The 21048-nt window shown below is 42.7% G+C and overlaps 1 protein-coding gene across 9 annotated transcripts in view; it reads left to right on the top strand.

The window, feature by feature from the left end:
- The window catches only part of RGS7 (regulator of G protein signaling 7), a 204811-nt gene that overhangs the window by 181253 nt on the left and 2510 nt on the right, over window positions 1–21048 (top strand). For 2 of the 9 annotated variants that reach the window (XM_056852416.1, XM_056852415.1), the window contains 6 exons: window positions 940–1001; window positions 1207–1317; window positions 4044–4169; window positions 8476–8662; window positions 12445–12534; window positions 20085–20270. In XM_056852416.1, the coding sequence (XP_056708394.1) occupies window positions 940–1001; window positions 1207–1317; window positions 4044–4169; window positions 8476–8662; window positions 12445–12534; window positions 20085–20270 (762 nt within the window). Of the gene's footprint in view, window positions 1–939; window positions 1002–1206; window positions 1318–4043; window positions 4170–8475; window positions 8663–12444; window positions 12535–16764; window positions 16819–17550; window positions 17632–20084; window positions 20271–21048 lie in introns of those variants that run through there. The other 7 variants (XM_056852423.1, XM_056852420.1, XM_056852418.1 and 4 more) reach the window with 6 other exon arrangements.

The raw sequence follows: 21048 nt of genomic DNA, 5'->3' as shown, positions 1-21048 counted from the left end.
ATGTTCTACCCTTGCACTGGGGATTCCCCCTCCTGAGTTCGTGCCCTCTTATGTGAGCTTGCTGACAATCCCAAGCCATAGACGTGCCTTTATGCTTGCCAGATTAAATGCTTACCCAACTGCAGAGATGTCAGCTCGTTTTGCGAAAACTCCATACTCAGATCGAGTTTGTGAATGTAAATCTGGAGATATTGGGACTTTACACCATCTCTTATTGTTTTGTCAGCACTGGTCAGCTCCTCGGTTGCGTTGGATCACCCCAATATTGTCTAAATACAAACTTCCCTTGGAGTCCTGGGTGATATCCCACATGATGGGAGATATTCATCCTGATATCACTAGTTCTGTTGCAAGATTTTTGGTGGAGGTGATGTCGCTCAAACGTCAAAACAAAACAAGCACGTAAACTGCGAGTTGAATGTTGAAACAGATTTTGTGATTTCAATGAGACTGGTTCAGGGGGAATATATTATTATGGTATTAGTGATGCTATGTTTAGTAATTGTTTTCTACTGTGTTTTAACCTTAAGTATACGTTGGGTGTTGTAAATTGATTATGTGTTGTTGTATTATGTATTATTGTTATGGTTAAGCTCAAGACCTTTGGTCAAAGGAGCTAGTAAATAAATGGAAAGTTAACCATATTTAAGTTCCACAGACAGTGAGAGAGTAAACACATGCTTTGTGTGTCATCCATGCACCACCAGTAAATCTCCCATAGATTTGCTTGCTCTCTGCTTTTTGGATGTATTGTGTTCTCTGTCTGATTTGTAACCAGTCCTGTGTGTAAGAGCTCAGGGCACTGCGTACAGTCTCTATGTAGAATTCTTATTTTCCAATAGCCTAAATTAAATTGTACATATTGAAAGGTTAGGTTCTCTGAAAATCCATCTGAGCAATTATTTTTTTATCACAGTCTTCTGTTTCCCCATTTTATAGATAAAGTATTGGCGAATACAGCTAGACAGACATCGGTTAAAAATGTCAAAAGTTGCAGAAAGGTATGTATGTTACCATGTCTTTTTTAACATAAAAAAGTTGATTGCTTTAATTATACTAAGTTCATTGCCAGATACTTGATTGTGTTGGCATGCAAACAAGAATATATTGGATTTTCTTCTTCTTACCAAACTATACAGTAGTTTATCCTCTGAAACCTAGGTATCAACTAAAAGTCCTCTCACAAAAATGCAATTTTTTTTCTAGTCTGTTAGCTTACACTGAGCAGTATGTGGAATATGACCCATTTCTTGTGCCACCTGACCCGTCTAACCCCTGGTTGTCAGATGATGCCATTTTCTGGGAATTAGAAGTAAGGTATGTCACGTGAATTTTATCTATATTTGTTTTCAGATTAATGGTATTACTAACTTGAAAATTCATAGTCCAAGTAGAGATTCTAGCCAGATGATCAGAGATGGGGATAAAAGAAAAGTGAGATTGCAGTGGCAAACTCTTGTGTTTTACTTATGGGATTCATTTGACTATATGGAAAGATCCTATGTGTATACATCTGTATGTGCATACAGCTCTACCCACCTATTAGCAGCCCTGTTTTTTCAAGGTTTCCAAGCTCATAGAGAGAGCTGTATGTGTGTAGATTCAATGCATATAATTCAAAGAAATGTACGATAAGCATGCCACTACTCTCCGCCCACCCACATGTGATTTTACCCCATCCCCCATGTTTATTCCAGCCTCTTGGACTTGCAATAATGGGTTTAAATTGCAGGCGGAGAGTACTGGTTGGATATTAGGAAACATTCTTTTACAGTAAAAGTTGTTCGACAGTGGAACCAGCTACCTAAGGAGGTGGTGAGCTCTCCCTCACTGGCAGTCCTTAAGCAGAGGCTGAACAAACACTTGCCAGGGATGCTCTAGACTGATCCTGCATTGAGCAGGGGGTTGGACTAGATGGCCTGTATTGCCCCTTCCAACTCTATGATTCTATGATTCCGTAATTCTATGATTCTTCAAACGTCTGAAGAAAGCTTTTTTCTTCAATTCAGCTGAAATTGGTGAGGTTGGCTTTTCCAAAGTCTAAGCACATTCCATGCTTGACCCTTCCCAACAGAGGGGAAATCACCTCACGCGAAATGTTTTTGCATGTTAGGAGGGAACACGAAGCTCCTAGCCAGTCACATCGCAAGAAGAGGACGCTTGCTTTGCATCAGTTGTCTGATCAATCACTACCTTTGTACAAGGTGAAATTCGAATTCGGCAAAATTCGACCCGTTTTTATTCAGGAAATGCTGAAGTCTGAACTCCCCCGATTCAGATCCATGGAATTTGGCACTAAGTTCAGAGTTTGCGAATAAATTCAGCCATTTAAAGCCATTAAAACACATTCACGCCTTTCCGCGGCTCTGGGGGGGGGCATTTTTAGAGGTAGAGGTCCCAAACTTTCAGTGTAGCTTGAGGGGACCCTTCTTGCAAGAACCCACAAGTTTTGTTAAGATTGGGTCAGGGGGTCCGAAGTTATGGGGCCCGGAAGTGGGTCCCCCCTTGATCAGCCCATTGGAATGAACAGAATAGACCTTTTGGAGTTTGCAAACCATTGCAATTGCAGGAAAAAAGCAGAACGCAAATTCCTGCAGAGGTGAGCGGACACAAACACAAACCCCCGGCAGAACAGGCAACCCCCCCCTCAAACCAGTATGGCTTGGCTCAACCCCAAATAAAGGCGAGCGGGCACCAAATCCCTCCCTCAAGCCAGCATGGCTCGGCTCAACCACCTACAAACGACCCAAGGAGGAGGAGGGGCGGTTGGCGAGCGGAGGGAGAGACTCACACGTGTGCACCGCCGCACGGACTCAACTCCAGGCGAGGGTTGCCAGGCCATGGGCAGGCAAAAAAAGCAGAACGTAAACTCCCGCAGAGGTGAGCGGGCACAAACACACGGCAGAACAGGCAACCCCCCCCTTTGGCTTCCCCCCCACCCACAGAAACTGCTTCCCCCCCACACACACACACAGAATCTGTTTCTTCCCCACACACACAGGAGAAAAGGTATAGAGAAAAAACCCAAAAATCAAACTGTGTGGATGTCTTCCAGCAGGAGCAGGGACGAGAAGTAAATCCAATCCAGTTCTATTCCAGTAAGCAGGAATTGGGATCTCTCAGAGTCAGGAGCAGCAGCACCAAAATGGAAGGAAATGAGTTCCAGACTCGGGATGGGACAGGAGGACGGGAGTTTTTATACTCTTCTGGCCAATTCAAAAAGGGAGAATCCCTGTTCTGATTGGCCAGAAGAAGACCCAGATTGGCCACCATTAGCCGTGGGCCAATGTTGCTTACTAACTGATGGTTATGGTGCTGATTTGGAGCCGCCGAATTTGCCAAATTTATTCAGCAGTCGCCCAAACTCGCCAATTTCGGCTTGTTGTTTTCCCGTCTTTTTTAAAATTCAGTTCCATTCGAACTGAAAACCACTGAATTGAGGAAAATTCGGCTGTTTTTCAGTTCAGATGGAACCGAATCGACATCCCTACCAGGAATTGCTATTACCATCAATGTTATACAGTGGTTATTATGAAACAAGAACTGAGCAAAGACGTGATGAACTAGAAGCAGCATGTGGGGACACTCTTCTGGCCAAAGCAATATCATTTTATCCACCATCATTGCATCACATACCTTAAGGAAAAGACCATAAGTCAATTGCTTTTTGTAAAGATGTAGTGCTTGGTATTATGTTTACTGCTTTTGACAAACCTTGGACTTAGCCACAAGAGTTCTCTCAGGGCCACTTCATAGACTGCATGTCATCTTCCCAAAAATCAGCCCAGCAGCAAAATAAATACTCAAATCAAATATTACATATGACAGGTTAGACATATTTTTGTTCTAGATAAGCATTAGGTCCCTGTAGGAAAAAAGGATGTGTGTAGACAAGTCTGAAACAAATAACTGTGAAATACTGTCTCGAATAATGGTAAATTAGTATCAGAACTTTAGGGAGTATGTAACTGATGAAATCTCAAGAAAGCCTGAAGTCTTAACTCTGTGAGAACTCTTCTCTTTCCCCTATGCCCCATTTCCAGTAAAGAGCCAGGTCAGCAAAGGGTAAAACGATGGGGCTTTTGCATGGATGAAGCCCTGAAAGACCCTGTGGGAAGAGAGCAGTTTCTTAAATTCCTGGAGTCCGAATTCAGCTCAGAAAACTTGAGGTAAGATTATTCCCTTTTTGATTTTTCTCAGTTACTGACTTTGTTCTAACACCCAGTCTCTCTGAGGAAGTGGCCAGATAATTTTGCCAGAGATCATTCACAAATCCTCCTATTAGTCATGTCTGTCCATATGGTATTTTTCCCCTTCTGAAGGTGACTTAAGACATTAAATTGACAAAAAAAGGGAAAAGAGGCTTTGCATTCCCATTTGGAAGATTTAGGTAGGAGGAACAATGTTTCTAGGTGTTTTTTTAATGGATATAACAGAAGCAGGGATTACTATCTGATTTTTCATCACCTATACAGGAGAGTAATTATACATCCTACTGTTCTTGAGAGAGCACACCTTTTAAAAAGCTTTCGTGAGAGTGTTCTAATTTATGAAATAGCTCTTTCTGCATTGCTCTATAATGAAGTGGAATTCATGGGCTGCTGCACCAGCTACTGATATTCTAATTTGTCTTCTTAGATCTCCTTAATTTATACTTGCTTTTTGGTGAGCTTTCCTTGCAATCTTCCCCCTCCAAAAAACCCGCCACCTTTGAGCATTAGGCAGGGGCCATGGGTAGAGCATCAGCTTTGCATGAAGACATTCCCAGGTTCAGTACCTGGCATATGCAGTTAAAATAATCAGGTGGTAGCTGATGGTCTGAAAAGAGCCCCATGGCGCAGAGTGGTAAGCTGCAGTACTGCAGTCCAAGCTCTGCTCACGACCTGAGTTCGATCCCAACGGAAGTCGGTTTCAGGTAGCCAGCTCAAGGTTGACTCAGCCTTCCATCCTTCCAAGGTTGGTAAAATGAGTACCCAGCTTGCTGGGGGAAAGGGAAGATGACTGGGGAAGGAACTGGCAAACCACCCCGTAAACAAAGTCTGCCTAGTAAACGTCGGGATGTGACGTCACCCCATGGGTCAGGAATTACCCAGTGCTTGCATAGGGGACCTTTACCTTTAGGTGATGTGAAAGACCTCAACCTGAGATTCTGGAAAGCTGCTCGCAGTCAGAGTTGGCAATGATGACCTTGATAGGCCAATGGTCTGACTCAGTATAGCAGCTTCATGTGTTCATGTGAGCATGTAAGTCCAAATGATACAATGACACACTGAAAAATCACCTCCAGACAACTTTACCTGAGGCATTTTCTTGCATCTCCACTCCTGCCTCCCCACGTACTCCTTTAAAGGCATTGGCCCCACCTCCCTCATGCAGTAGTCCCTCTACATGGTGTCGAGGTTCATTCATTTACATTGCAACAAACCCTGCTAAAGACAAGTCCCCGTACCGTGTCATATAGTCGCAGAACCGGTAGCCCACCAGTAAAACAACATCCAAGCTGCTGTGGATGTTGAATATCAAACATTTCTTTAAAACAAGAATCCTACTTGTGCGTAAAGGAGTATGTTAATTGTTAGTTTGTGCCCTTTGTATAGTTATGCTCACACGGTAGAACTGGTGGAGGTCTCAGTGTAGACTTCCTGCTTGTTCTCTATCCCTGGCTGGCCTTCAGGTCTCAGCCTATTAGATGCACACTCAGACTCTGGATGGGAGGGAAATCTAGATGTATAAAGGGGTACCACACACAGGTGTCCTATTCCAGGTAATGGCCCATGCACAGAAAATAAACTTGGGGAGGCAAGATGGAGAAGAGAGCTCCACCTCATGGAGCGCTGGTCCCTTCCCATTAATCAACGAGGCTGGCAAAGGGGCTGTAACCTCAGTTGACTGTTTGCCCACAAACATCTTTATCAGCATGGGCTTTGAAAGAAAATTAAAATCTTCTGTTAATTTCTTACGTCATGCAGTTCAGAATGTGGGAAGGGTTGGCCCAGTAAGCGTGTTGCCCCAACGAGAATAAAATACTGCTTTGCCCTACCATAGATCTGCTTGGGTCCCAGCATCCTTTGGCTGCTGTGCTGTATTCCACCACTTGTGGCTTAGCCCTGTGCTCCAAGCTGGCCAAGAACCAAGAAGTCTGGTGTTTTTTAAAAGCTACTTCCCCCCGTGAATAGTCCCATCTGGGAATCTTCCCCATCTGGGAATCTTCCTTGGTATTGGTTGCCCTCAGTTATTTTCAGTGGTTTTATTATCAGTGGTTCTGGTTCCCCTGCAAACCAACAGTCTATGTGCATGTGTTTTGCCTGACAGTGAGGGGAGGGGCTTCCTGCTGCTTTCCCCCCACCCTCAAATGTCTTTGGCTGTTTATGAATGGGTTTTTTTGCTTTGGATTTGCCACTCCCTAGATGCATGTTTTTCCCATCCGAATTCTCAAAACTCTGCATGGGGGCTTATTTTTGAGTTTTAAGATTTCGGATGGGAAAAATGTGAATCTAGAGAGTGGCAAATCCAAAGCAAAACCTCCCATGCATAAAGGGCCTTTGTGTCTCTCTCACCTGGAGCTGTCCTTCAGCACTGGCTCACTCTACAGAGCAACATCTGGGGAAAGGTGAAATTCTTCCAACCAGTTTTCAGGAATCATGAATATAGCAAGACTTCAGTAACTACACATAAATCATAGGAAACACAGATACTTGGGAATAAGCGGTAGACATGCAAACTTTAGGCAGAACACTATGAAGGAACATGAAAAGTATTTTACTAGTTAATCCTATATTTACAAGAATATCTACATATCTTTTCCTATGAGTGGGTACAAGATGGAGCCACAGATTCAGATTGTCAGATCTTGACCATCCAGAATCTTGATACTGATTCCAGAATCTTGATACTGATGCACAGGGTCTCTGCCATATTTCCTGAAGTGTTGACTCAGAACCACAACCCGGGCTTACACATTTATGGATGTTTCTACAGCATGGGAGTTCCTTTTTGGGGCCAACCAGAATGTAGGGTGCAGGCTCAAACTTTCCCATTTAGCTGTCTGACTCTTGACCAATCGCTACGAAAGTCTGGATTAAAGGAGATCAGCCCACCAAGGGAAAGTTAGCAATAAACCATCAAAGGCACTGGGCAGCTTAGCCAAATGGCAAAAATGAGACTGGGATTTAGTTTCATTTCTCAGCTCAGTCAATGATCTTCCCTTCTTAGAATGTAAATTGGGATCTAATTGCCCCATTCCAACTAATAGTCCTGTGGTATTCTAAAAGCACACTTATCCTTTCCTACCATATGCCACTTAAGATTTCCCCTCCAATGTTCCATGTTTGTAGTTTAGAACTAGACATGGACATGGACTTTTGGGCTTGGCAACAGGATTACAGTTACTGTTAATTATGAGGAAATCACTGATTTTCCATTCATTTCTTAGAAACTCCCCCTGGAAATGAGTCTGTCAACCTACAGAGGAAGGCTGGCTATAGGACTGAAAAGCATGTTTGATGTTTTATCCAGTGTATACTATATTTTTCTGCATCGTTTTCATGACTCATCTATTTCATCCAGTGATTCCTGACTTCAGCTTTGTTTTAAAGATCCCTGCTTGTTGACAGCAAGGAAGCAAACCAGCATAATACTCCAGTGAAATGTGTCTGTTTTTCAAGATAGCATAATTTGTTGATTTTACACCCACCTGTACTGACAACTGACACATTTCATTGTAACCATGAATGAGCACAAACTAAAATAATAGCTGTCTAAAATGCCATTAAAAACTGTTAAGTAGCCATTTTGCAATGCTGCCAAGTTGAAGAAATGAATTAAAAGTATTAACTCTGATTACCTCTGATTTAATCTTTCTTAAAGTGCAACTGTACATTGATGAATTGCAGTTAGTGAAGGCAGAATGAGTCTTTCAATCCATTCATTTCTTGCCGTTCTGATGTCCCCATATATATGTGCTCCATTATGCGCAAGAGCATCCTGTTAAATAAAATGGCAGTTGAACAAACACAGAGACGTATATCCAGAGCCGCATTCACAAGTAAAGTGAATGGGTGCCCTTCATGTGCAAATGAGAACCAGTATAGTGGTTACAGTGCTGAGATCTGGGAGAGCCAGGTTTGAATCTCCACTCTGCCATGGAAGCTTGCAGGGTGACCTTTGGCCAGTCATACACTCTCGGCCTAACCTACCTCACAGGGCTGTTGTGAGGATAAAATGGAGGGGAGGAGGACAATGTAAGCAACTCTGGGTCTCCACTGGGGAGAAAGGTGGGGTATAAATGAAGCAAAATAAATATAAAACAAATTCTTCACATCCACACTGAAGTGAACATGGGATTCTGGACTGACACTGCGGTGCTTTCAAAAATTTTCCAAATTATTTTTAATATCACATTTGAACATGAAAAAAAGTGAATATATGCTTCTGTCGTCAAGTCCCTAACAGACCTTTCTGCATTTCCCTATTCAGGTTCTGGTTATCTGTAGAAGATTTGAAAAAGAGACCAATGCGGGAAGTCCCTGCCAGAGCCCAGGAAATCTGGCAAGAATTTCTTGCACCTGGAGCCCCGAGTGCCATTAACCTAGATTCAAAAAGTTACGACAAAACCACTCAGAAGGTGAAGGAACCAGGCCGGTATACTTTTAATGATGCTCAGGTGAGTATAACTGGTTCATATATGCATCCAATATCGGCTGTGGATATGTAGTATGGGAGATACCTGACTTGCTTTCTAGTCTTTCATTCTGAATTCTCTAAAGTCGTTATTAACAGACTGAACATTATTCACATAACATGCCTGTCTAGATTAATTAAGGTCCATAATAACTCAACACATAATTTAAAAAGTGAGTAGTGTGGTGTAGTGGTTAGGGTGTTGGACTAGGATCAAGGAAACCGGGATTAAAATTTCCTCTGCCCCACTTGTCCTTGAGTTTTTTTGTTCACCTAAATATAATTGCTTGGCTCACAAGAGTAGCTTTTAAAGGACGGTCCTTCACAAAGGAGAAAAATTCTCTACAAACAAAACCCACATAAATACAGATGCTCTCATTCATCTGTTGCATCTTTTCTCTCTTCCTTCCTCCATGCAATCTTTCCCATTCTCTATTTTACATTTTCCACAGTATAAGTAATAATAGTTTTGAATTTGGATCACCATTAACAAGAAAATGCTCACATGGAGCAGAAGCTATCTTTAAGAGTAATCAGTGTTTTTTGAAAGGCTGAGCTGACATTGTGTGCCAGACTTCAGAACAAATATTTTATTCTGCAGATCTGAAAGATATAGCGTTCTCCAAACTGACCTAAATCCAAAGAACCAGCTTTCAAAGAATTATCTGCTAGAGATGGGAAAAGCTGTTACATGTCAAATGTAGAAAAAGGAGGAGGAGTTGGTTTTTATATGCCAAGTTTCTCTGCCACTTAAGGAAGATCAAACCGTCTTAATCCCCTTCCCCTCCCAACAACAGACACCCTGTGAGGTAAGGGAGGCTGAGAGAGTGTGACTAGCCCAAGGTCACTCAGCTGGTTTCATGTGTAGGAGTGAGGAAACAAATCCAGTTCACCAGATTAGCCTCCACCGCTTATGTGGAGGAGTGGGGAATCAAACCCAGTTCTCCAGATCAGAGTCCACCGGTCCAAACCACCACTCTTAACCACTACACCACACTGTTTTTATACATGATTCAGACTTTACCTACTAAAAGTGTATGCAGGAATTTAAAAGACAGTTATTTCCCATGCAGTTAGAATAAAACAAACAACCAAAAAATGTATACCCAAGATTCAAAGTAGTATGTCCTCCAAGGTTAATATAAGACATATCAGAAAAGATCCTTCTCCATGGAATATCTTTAACAAAAAAGTTGTAAATCAGTTGTCTTTCTAATGTATAGATTGGTCAGGATTAAAACATACGACTTCAGCAATTACTTGGTCCTTGAGGAAGAGGTCGGGGTACAGAAAGTGACAACGGGAGCCCACACGTGGCCTGTGTTTCTCCCAAGAAGACAAGTTTAAATAGAATATTTAGCCCTGAGTCTATATATGACTTGTCATTTGTATCAATAAGGTATCTTTTTTATGGCTGACCTGCCTTTGGCATGGTCTTTGGAACTGGAAGAATAGACAGAACTGGAAGAATAGTGGGCATGGCTGTGGCACAGAGCCAGATGCATACTCCTGCTACACAGACGTCTGCTCCTTGGCTCAGTGAGCTAGAGGCAAAAATATTCCAACATAGTTGGATAAGAAGAGATGAATTGCGCATGTACTATAGATTGGCAGTTTGGGAGTGGCAATGTGGCAATGTGGCATGTTTACTAAAAAGGTTGTCTGCTTCTTTAATCCACAACAAATGCGCAAACCAAGTTTTTTCTCTTGGAAACAATTCTGGTTACACTATAAAATATTTCCATACCCTTAAACATACAAGAATATATACAGTCAATGCTAAGTTCCTTTTAGGCCACTAGATGGCTGTCTTTATTCATAGATTTCATACAAACCTCCTATTCATCCTGACTGTGGCTGGTGAGTTGTTGATACAGGAATAGAGGGTTTTATGTTGGTTTGTATCACATTTGGTACTTAGTGGCTTAAGACCATTGAGCGCAATCAGACATATCATTTTTTTTACAAGTTTTTTTTAATGTATTAATCAGCTTATTGGTGGAGGTAATTCTGTGTGTGTGTAAAGTGCCATCAAGTCACTGCTGGTTTATGGCGAGCTGTTAGGGTTTTCCAGGCAAGAGACCAGAAGAGGTGGTTTGCCATTGACTTCCTCTGTATAATCCTGGATTTCCTTGGTGGTCTCCCATCCAAATGCTAGCCAGGGCCAACCTTGCTTAACTTCTGAGATCCGATGACGTTGAGCTAACGTGAGAATGACAGCAAGCCACCATCTAAGGAGCCCCCAGAATTTAGTATTTAGATTTCAGCAAGGGATTTTTTTGTCCTCAGATATGATTTTATCTCTCAAAAACAATTCGTTCTTACCTTTAAAAATTCTCCAGAGACATACTCCATGTTGTCTTGTGCTGGTGTTTCTGATCATGTCCCTACCTTTGAGTTATGCTCCTTCATTTCTGTACCACCCTCAGCTGTCCAAAGGTCTCATGCATTTTGAACTGACCCTGCCTATCCTCATTTGCTATTTGTTTGTTAATTTATTTAAAGGTGCTTTACTCTGCCTTGCTTCTTAAAAGGCCTTAAACGGCGTCTCCATTCTGTGGAACTGCTCCCTTGAACTTGTATGTAGCACCACCCCATCTCTCAAATCCCACCTTTTTTTGTGAGACTTCTGGAGTAGCCCCTTGAACATATTTCACATCCATCCCTTGTGTTTTCTCCCTCTCCCTCTCCTCCATTCTTAACTCTTCTGTTGATTGGTTTAAATTGTAAGTTCCCTGAGAGCAGGGATCAATTTGCTTATTAGGGTTGCCAACCTCCAGGTACTAGCTGGAGATCTCCTTATATTACATCTGATCGCCAGCCGATGGAGATCAGTTCACCTGGAGAAAATGGCCGATTTGGCAATTGGAGTCTATGGCATTGAAGTCCCTGCCCTCCCCAAACCCTGCCCTCCTCAGGCTCTGCCCCAAAAACCTCCCGCCAGTGGCGAAGAGGGACCTAGTGAAGAGGGACCTAACCCTATTGCTTATTCATTCCTATTAAATTTTGTAAAAAGCCCTGTGCTTCAAGTGTGTGTGTGTTAAGTGCTGTCAAGTCGCTTCCGACTCAGGCCGACCCTTTGAATCAATGTCCTCCAAAATGTCCTATCTTTGACAGCCTTGCTCAGGTCTTGCAAATTGAGGGCTGTGGTTTCCTTTAGTGAGTCAATCCATCTCTTGTTGGGTCTTCCTCTTTTCAAGAGCACTATATAAATAAGAACAACAATAATTTTAAAAATATATTTTGGCCTGCTCAAAAGATCATATTCCGTGATTATTTTTCTGAGTAGAGCCACCCCTTAACTATGATTTTTTATTGTAAGGAATTGTTTCACTGTGTCTGGACTTTGCTCATTTGCGCAGACTGGGTTTATGGAAAGGATCTGTACGTGGCATCCCTGTGTTACTTGCTTGCAGGACTTCATGCAAGTGTGCACACTTGCAAGTCAGAGGAGTGGATCACGTCTTTTCCCTGTATAATATTATCCCACAGCTGTTTGTTTATTTCTACATATGTTTAGCCTGGTTTATCTGAGAAGGACTTGCATGCACCATATGTGCAATCCACATGTAAAAGTTTGAGCACAATCTTGAAGGGGGGGGGAATCGGCATTTATCCCAGGATAAGGGGCACTTATGTTGGCACGGGGCCATTTACGCCAGTGCCAGTAAGACATGCCATGGTGATATAAGTTCAAATGGTTCAAAGTGATCTAAGTTCAAATGGTTGATTTACGTTTTTATTTCTTTTAAAAAACTATTTTAGGAGCACATTTACAAATTGATGAAAAGTGATTCATATCCTCGTTTTCTAAGATCCAGTGCCTACCAGGAACTACTACAGGCCAAGAAGAAGGTATTAGTCCATCTTGCCTATTTATTTCCGCTCTTTCAGTAGTGGTTTCTCCTTAACTACCATGCTGGCTACATATTCTGCTTGGGTAACTCAGCTGAATATCTGGTAGGTGAAGTTGGCTATCTTTGAGCATCACACAAATACTAGATGTGCCTATGCATGTATTTATTTTGCATTTTTGTATGCTTGATAAGTTGATTTAATTGGTTTCACTGTGACATTCAAAATATACAAGTCTTCTTGGACCAAGGACCAAATCTGGAAAGTAGTTTATGCCCAGTGGTGGTTGAACTCCCCAGCTCAATTTCAATTTAGGCTTGGCATAGAATCATAGAAATCATAGAAACTTAGAGTTGGAAGGGTCCTCCAGGGTCATCTAGTCCAACCCCCTGCACAATGCAGAAAATTCACAACTACTTCACCCCACACCCCCAGTGGCCCTGCTCCATGCCCAGAAGATGGCCAAACAAAAAACAAAAAACCACCCTCCAGGATCCCTGGCCAATCTGGCCTGGAGAAAGATTGCTTCCTGACTCCAAAGTGGCAATTGGCATTACTCTGGGCATGTAAGAAAGGCCACAAGAGCCAAGCACTGATGCAACCCTTCCTGCCATCCCTCTCATGACCTGCTTAAGTTCACAGTGTCAGCATTGGTGTCAGGTGGCCATCTATCCTTTGCTTAAAAACCTCCAAAGAAGCAGAGCCCACCACCTCTCGAGGAAGCCTGTTCCACTGAGGAACCACTTTGTCAGGCAAACCAAGCAGTATCTTTTAAAAATAATAATAAAATAGCTAATGGGTTTCTAAGCCCATTTCTGTATTAGAACCATGTCAAAGTCAGGATGGTAACATCAGGGCATGACAAGGTCCACACATCTCTACCACCAGGATTCCTTAATCCCTGCCTTGTGAAGCCCCTTCTTTCCTGAAACTTACAGGGCCACAATAGAGTACCTGCAAGGAAGCCTTGGAGAGGATTCTGTGTAAGGTCTCCCACCCTGAGTGCTGCAGCACCAGTCTCCCAGATGTCAGGAAACTGAGGGAACTTAATTATACAGGGCACCAGGATCTTTAGCATGAATATCACGTGCCCGAGAAACTACATATCCCAGGGAAACATGTTAGCTATGAGGAACTGTGGAACATGTCATTTCTAGAATGTCCAAACAACGGTAGTGTTCAAATCACAGAAGCCAGTGAGGCCTTTTCTTCTTACCTTGTATGATGGTCTTCTTCAATCATGTTTCCAAAAGGCTACAGAGAAGACCCGATTTGCTCCCTAGCTTTGTTTAGGGCCCGCATGACCATCCTTTCTGGACCTCTACAATTTTGCCCTCTCCTTCTGTGGCTTTGTTCCTGGCTGGAGAAGGCATCACATTCCTCAGCTGTACATTGTAGGCTGTCTGTGTAAGACAACCACGTGGCTTTCCATTAGTGATCTGAGACCTGCCCTCCTCTTTCCTCTTGCATTTAGAATCATAGAATAATAGAGTTGGAAGGGGCCATACAGGCCATCTAGTCCAACCCCCTGCTTAATGCAGGATCAGCCTAGAGCATCCCTGAAAAGTGCTTGTCCAGCCTCTGCTTAAAGACGGCCTGTGAGGGGGAGCTCACCACCTCCCTAGGAAGCTCATTCCACTAACAACTCTTAGTGTAAAAAATGTTTTCCTGATATTCAGCCGGTACCTCTCTGCCCACAATTTAAACCCATTATTGCAAGTCCTATCCTTTGCTGCCAACAGGAATAGTTCCCTGCCCTCCTCTAAGTGACAGCCCTTCAAATACTTAAAGAGAGCAATGATGTCCCCCCTCAACCTCCTCCAGACGAAACATTCCCAACTCCCTCAGCCTTTCCTCATAGGGCTTGGTCTCCAGGCCCCTGATCATACTCGTCTCTCTCCTCTGCACTCGCTCGATTCTGTCCTCATCCTTTTTGAAGGGAGGCCTCCAGAACTGCACAGAATACTCCAGGTGCGGCCTGACCAATGCTGTATACAGCAGATCGATGACATCTTGCGTTTTGGATGTTATACCTCAGTTGATGCACCCCAAGATTGTGTTAGCTTTTTTGTTTTGTTTTGTTAGATGAGGATTCCCTCTCTCACACCCAACAGACCCAGCTACCTAACCCATCCTTGTTCACAGGCTGACTGATGGTACTTTCCAGACAAATGGAAAGCACAGGAAAACAGCTAGGTAGGCAGTAGAATTTTTATGCATTAAAGGATTACTGAACAAGGACAGAGAGATGCCAATTCTTTGATCTTCACTGTGGAAAAAATTAGACTTCATCATCTGAGCCATTGTTTGGGGGGGGAGGGTATTGGAAGAGCTAGGTAAAGTAGAGAGGTTAATGATGAAGGTTTAAAGTTAACTGGCAGATTAAAAAGTGACAAGTCACTGGGTTGCATGACCTTAACCCAAGACATCTTGGAGAATTCAAATATAAAACTGCTCATTTTTTTAAATGCAACTCACAGTCTCATTATCAAATGATTAGAAGGTAGCCAAAGTAACACCAGTGTTCAAGAAGACATCTAGTGGGGATTTTGGGGAGTGGCAGCATGGTCAATTCTCCAAGGTAAATTGGTTGAAAGCGGTGTTAAAGTTAGAAAATGTGTAGAAGAACAAGCTGAACTGCTGCCAGATGAACGTGGTTTCCACAAAGGAAAATACTATCATTCATGCCAACCATTTAGGGTGACAGCCAGCATGTAGACAGAGACCATCCTTGGTATGCCTTTGAGTGGGATCCATCCTCTTTCACCATCAATTGTAATTTAGATTACAACTTGTTTGCACTACTTGTGTGTCCAGTCAAGCTGAACGCAGCCCATTAGTCTTGACCTGCCAGGCACTTGGCAAACTTTCTGTTTTTATGGTCGCTGGCTAAGGATGGTTTTGGATTTCTTATATCTGCGGTTTCAGCCTGACAATCCCAGCTTTGATTTTGCTTCTCCCTTCTGTGAATTGAACCTACGACCTTTTACTTCTTTCCCCTTGAATTTCTCCCATATGGATTCATTTTTCAACTGTATTTATGTGTTAGTAAAGCAGCACTATGCATTATACATAGAAATGTAGGTATAGGGGTATGCAAAAAAGTATAGCGTGCATACCCAAAACAAACAAATCTACAAAATGAGCTGCCGAAAACCAGGAAACTAAAACCGTGGACCAAAACACCGTGGCCTGCCAGATGTGGCTGGTGGGTGGGTCCAAACAAGTTGTGCAGATCTGGCTTACAACACTGCTGCTAGGTTGGCCACCATAGAAACAGGCCCTGCCACTTTTATATACATTCCAATCGCTCAGTAAAAAAAAAATAGCACCGAGGCAGGGCTAAAAGTGATGTAGGAAACCAAACTTCATTGAGCTGAGATAGAATTGGCCAGGGAGCATTTCTCAAAGGGCTTTGCAATGAATTCCATGATGCCCATAACAAGGATGAACCTTCAGACTTAATGATTTCTCCCCCCCCCCCCCCATGTTTTCAAATGCTCAATGGATAATTTGTGCCCTGGAAGCCCGGCTTCTTATAATTAATAGCTGGTATACCAACAGGATAGACCCAAACCAAGCTCCATCTTCCATTGCTATATCAAACCACAGAACAGGCAGGAAGAGCTGGAGAGTCTCCAAGAGAGGCAAAATGCTTGGGGTTCTGCAAACATCTATCCCTTTAACAAGTGAGGCGTCCGCACCTCATTGTTTTGTTATTTCTGACTTTCCTCTCCATGCCATTTGCTTAATCCACTGGACAAAATCGTTCTTTCCAGAGGTCCTGCCATGCACTCCCAGGTGATCAGTGCTGTCACAGCTGGCTGAACCAGCCAGGTATTCAAAGATCCATGATTCATGCCGGAGCTCTCTGATGGGCTCCTTGGTGCAAGAGAGAATGGCTGACAGCACCCTTTTTAATGCTAGGGATCATGTTCAGAAAGGCAGTCTTGGCCCTTGCACTTGTATGTGTGTGTGTGTGTGGATTGCCCATGCTGCCTCAGGGAGGAAAGGTGCAATGGCTTTCCTCCTGGCTTTTCCGTGAGCATTTGCGTCCTCTTCTATGCTCGTGTTTGCGCTGTGCTTTGTACATCGGCTTTGTATTTTGGCAGCCCCTTTGCTTCATAGCGCCTTCTCCCTCCTCTCCCCCACCCCGGTCTGTTCTTTTTGGCTTCTTTTGTTTGGTTTGCTTTCCATTTTTTGGTTGTTTTTGTTTTCTTTCACTTTAAGTTTGGAAACACAATGGATCGCCGAACGTCTTTTGAGAAATTCACCCGCAATGTGGTAAGTTTATAACCTTGTAAGACTTGACAGTTAACAGTTTGCCGCAGTTTGTTATCTGGGGTGACCCCTGTACTCAATTTACCGGGAATTGCTTGAAACACTGGCTCAAATGAAATGATCCAGAATCACGTAAACCGGACGAGCACTTTAAAGCAGGCAACATCATCTTATCTACTCTTTAAGAAAAGAGAGAGAGAGATCTCTGAAATAAACTCTAAGTTCGTGTGTCCTTTCACACCTGTGGTGACTGTTGGTGGGCCACTGGTGGAAATTGGTGGGAGTGAGGCAATCGAGGGGAATCGAACTGCCACCATGACTGAAGACCATCAAAAGGCAGCCGTGGAGACAAGGGGACCCTCAGTTAGCTCCGTACGAGTGGGTGGTTGCTGATTGGCTAGCGGCCCCTAACTAACATCAGCCATCCATGCCAAAGTAGCAACCACACCACGGTGCATCATTGACTGAGGTGCCCCTGAGGTGACTGAGGTACCCCTGTCCCATCACGACCTCTTGAAGATTCCTAGTATGGGTGTGGCTTTTCCTCCACCTTGACTATCTGGCATTGACAGCCAGTTGTTTCCACTAGCTAATAACTTGACCAGCTAATGCTGCTCCTTAAGCTGCATTTTCTTACCTCAAACAAACAAAAAAATTATGTACCAGTGCCTTTGGATTTTTTCCCTCAACTTTGTGCAAGTTCAAACTAAGCGTTCAACACATTTATTTTTGTAGGGCAGAAACATCCCAATTTTCCCATGCCATAAAAACTGTACGCCAACACTGAAGGCGAGCACTAACCTGTTATGAAAAGAGGTAGAAAGATCTTGGCTTCTACTCCAGTTTGTTGACATTGTCTGCTGAATTGTGTGCCTTTCATGTGTGCAGGTGTGTGTGGTGTGTGTGTGTGTGTGCATGTGCACATTTTAAGTGTGGTGTATTGTGGCTTTTGCTGTGATGCCCAGTTAATAAAGTTGTGTGTGTTGAAATGGTAATCCACAAAGCATCAGCAAAGATCATGGTTTTTGTTTTCCGTTTTTTCTCTACGGAACATTTTCCCCTGACCCCCTAAATGACTTCAATAATCCACAAGTCACCAAGGCTTTAAACACCACCTAAAATCCATTAATTTTTCTAATGAAGGCAATGCAACAGGTGGAGTGGAACTATCTTTGGTGCAAGCAAAATAAAGACTGAGTGAAGCAGTGGTTAGTGATTGATATTTAGGATAATGCAAATGTTTCAGAAGAATACTAGATTACAGTGTAAATTTAAGAATTAAACTGGATTAAGGGCTTTTTAATGCCTTCGCCCAGAACCTATTCAGTCAATGGGACTTGCACACCAAGACATCTTTGTAAATTGTGCCCCTACTGCTAGCCACACAATTAAAAAAAAATAGTATGGTGTTTGAAACAAAAACCCCTATTTTTGCATGGTGGTTTTGCCACAGCGTATTACTCTGTGAGTTCCGTATCATCTAAGAAGGGGGGGAGTTTTTATAAAATAAGTGTTACGAAGTTTAGTAATTAAAGGTGTGTGATTGACATCTTCCTTTTCGATGATGCCGGGTACCATATTAAACAAAAGCTGAGAACCAAATAATCTTGGCGTTTTGGAGATTTCCACTTTTGCAGTGACTAGCAGATTGTAAAGCAAAGGATGATCACCAGCCGGCTGGGCCATGCTGATGCAACTTTCCCTCCCTGGGCTAGTACTACCAACTCCAGGCACACCTGGGAGCTAGCTACCCCATGGCCAAGAGTGCATGAAACATGGAAGACCATGTGGTGAAGTGGTTAGATTGCCAGACTAGGATCTGGGAGACCCAGGTTCAAATCTCCACTCTGTCATGGAATCTTGCTGGAGGAGGCCACTCACACACACTCAGTCAAACTTGCTTTACAGGTTGTTGGGAGGATTAAATGAAGGAGGCGAGGACATCATAAGTCACTTTGGGTCCCCACTGGGGAGAAAAGTGTGGGGTACATGAAGTAACATAGTTGTGTGATATCCCTAACCGTAGTATTCTGAGGTTTGCCAGAGTCTAACTGCCTACCCTGACATAGGGTAGAAGAGTTGAGATGGGAGGATTGCATCAGCACATTAAGTTTGTGGATCACCGTAAAGTATCAAATGTAGCTAAAGGACATTAGTTCCACTTACGCAACAGTGGGCTAAAGCTGCAACTGGGGAGGGATAGTTGTGACAGATATGGTTTTGATGCCTAAGAAAAAGACAGTTATGAGAACTAACCTGCCGTTCCCAAATGTCAGCTGTGTGATGAGAAATCAGTAGCCACAGAAGTGTTATTCTCCTTTGGTCTGTTCTGTTCATGTTAGCTCTTCTCTTGTCTACCCAGTTTGACCGCCTGTAACACAGGATGCTTGAGGAAGTGTTATGGCCTTTTTACATAAGGGTGTGCTGGGACTATGCATAAAACGAAGAGCAGGATGGCATACACTGACCCTGCCAAAAGCAGATTTTCCAAGCATGGAGGAAGAACCTTCTTATGAGCAGAATTCAGAGACTTTGTGCCGATTTATAGGCTAAATACAAGCGAGGGACTAGAGGCCCCAATCCCATACCCCCTCTGCACATGTTCTCGAAGACACTTATGTCGTGTGTGTCAGACTAGTGCTGCCATTTAGCCAGTCTATTATATAAAGTGCTAATAATTACAGGAGCCTAGTATGAAATTTTAAATCTATAGCCCAGCTTTACAAATTTAGGACTAACATATTCCTTTTTTTCAACCAATCAGCCTTTTTCAGTCTTCTTTAATCCAGGGCACAAACAGGTTTTCTCCTCTTTGCCATTCCAAATACCCAGATATCAAGCCAAGCCAAGCCAGTGGTACAATACATTGCAGTACTTTCATGCAATGACAAGTCACCATTTCATAAATACTTATGTCCTCTTTCACATTGAAGGAAAAGGGTCAAAAAGCAATACAAAAATCATGAAAGAAGAAAAAGAAATGAATACTTGATCTAATGTCAGAGGCCAAGTGTATTCAAGATGGTAACTTTTCTTCCAGGAATAGAAGAGATTTATTTAAAGTGATACATAACACAATATGCTAGATGTATCATATAGATAGACATACAGTCAGCTAGAGGAAGGGAGCCTAGTTCTGTGGCAAGAATATGCTTTACTATATCCAAAGTCAGAGGTTCGCTTCCTAACATGTCCAGCTGAAATGATCTTAGGTAGTAGTGCTGGGAAAATATCTTTCTCTGGACATATTTTGTAACCAGGGATTACAGGAATTTAATCTGGGCCCCTCTCTTGGATATTCATGTAATTCAGCTACACAGCATTGGCCTATTATCAGTAAGACTCTCCTATTCTTGGAAGAATATTGTTATCCTCTTGAATTCTCTGCCTTCAGAAGACAAAAAAAAACTGGCTGGCTCAGTGTAAGGCTGCTTAATATGTTTGTAGATTGGCAGGTAATTATAGCATGTATTCACACTGCAGCATTTGGGTTTTCTGCCACTGGAAATCAAACAATAGCCCTTTTTAAGGGAGTGCTGGGAAATCCATGTCCTCCCACCAGTAATGAAAGCAGTGAACCCCTTTTGTGATTTGACCATTGCTAATCTACCAATAGTGTACTGGCTACGTAATGGCTATTACTTACCAGTCCTAGTTCAAATATAGCTAATTGCGTCTAACTCCTGTTAAAATCAGCAAGACTTTAATTTAGTCATGGCTAACTCATCCCATTGATTTCAACAAGAAATGGGGCAATAATAAAGAGCCTCAGAAAGGAACGTTGCCAAACTGAGTAGTAGTATTAGCTGTGCTTCTCTTCAGCCTGCGCCATCATCAAAAAGAGCATCTGAGATTGTAGAACACATTCGTGTTTGCTGGGACATCGGACCATGAAAAGCTAATTTAGAATAATTTCTACAAGCAGAATGAGTGGCAGAAGGATATTTATCTCAGTTTATTTTGGAATTTAACATTGGCTTGGATCCTATGCTTCCTTCTGCTGATGCAGCGAAATCTCCACATGCTAGGTGCTTTCTATGTGAGCAGGAAGCACTGCGTGTAGGAAAGAGGTACTCTGTAACAGATGAAAATGTTGCAAAAGTAGAAGAGAAAAATAGGGTCCAATCCAATATTTATGATCTGTAATTTCCAGCATTGTATTGCTTGAACATATTGCAAGGAACATGTCAGATGGTTCGTGGTATTAATGTAAGGGAATATAGAGGGAAGGCT

Source organism: Euleptes europaea, chromosome 7 (assembly GCF_029931775.1).
Source record: "Euleptes europaea isolate rEulEur1 chromosome 7, rEulEur1.hap1, whole genome shotgun sequence".
Taxonomy (NCBI): Eukaryota; Metazoa; Chordata; class Lepidosauria; order Squamata; family Sphaerodactylidae; genus Euleptes; species Euleptes europaea.
Note: the sequence above shows the minus strand (reverse complement) of the source record. Positions and strands in the feature narration are given on the sequence as shown.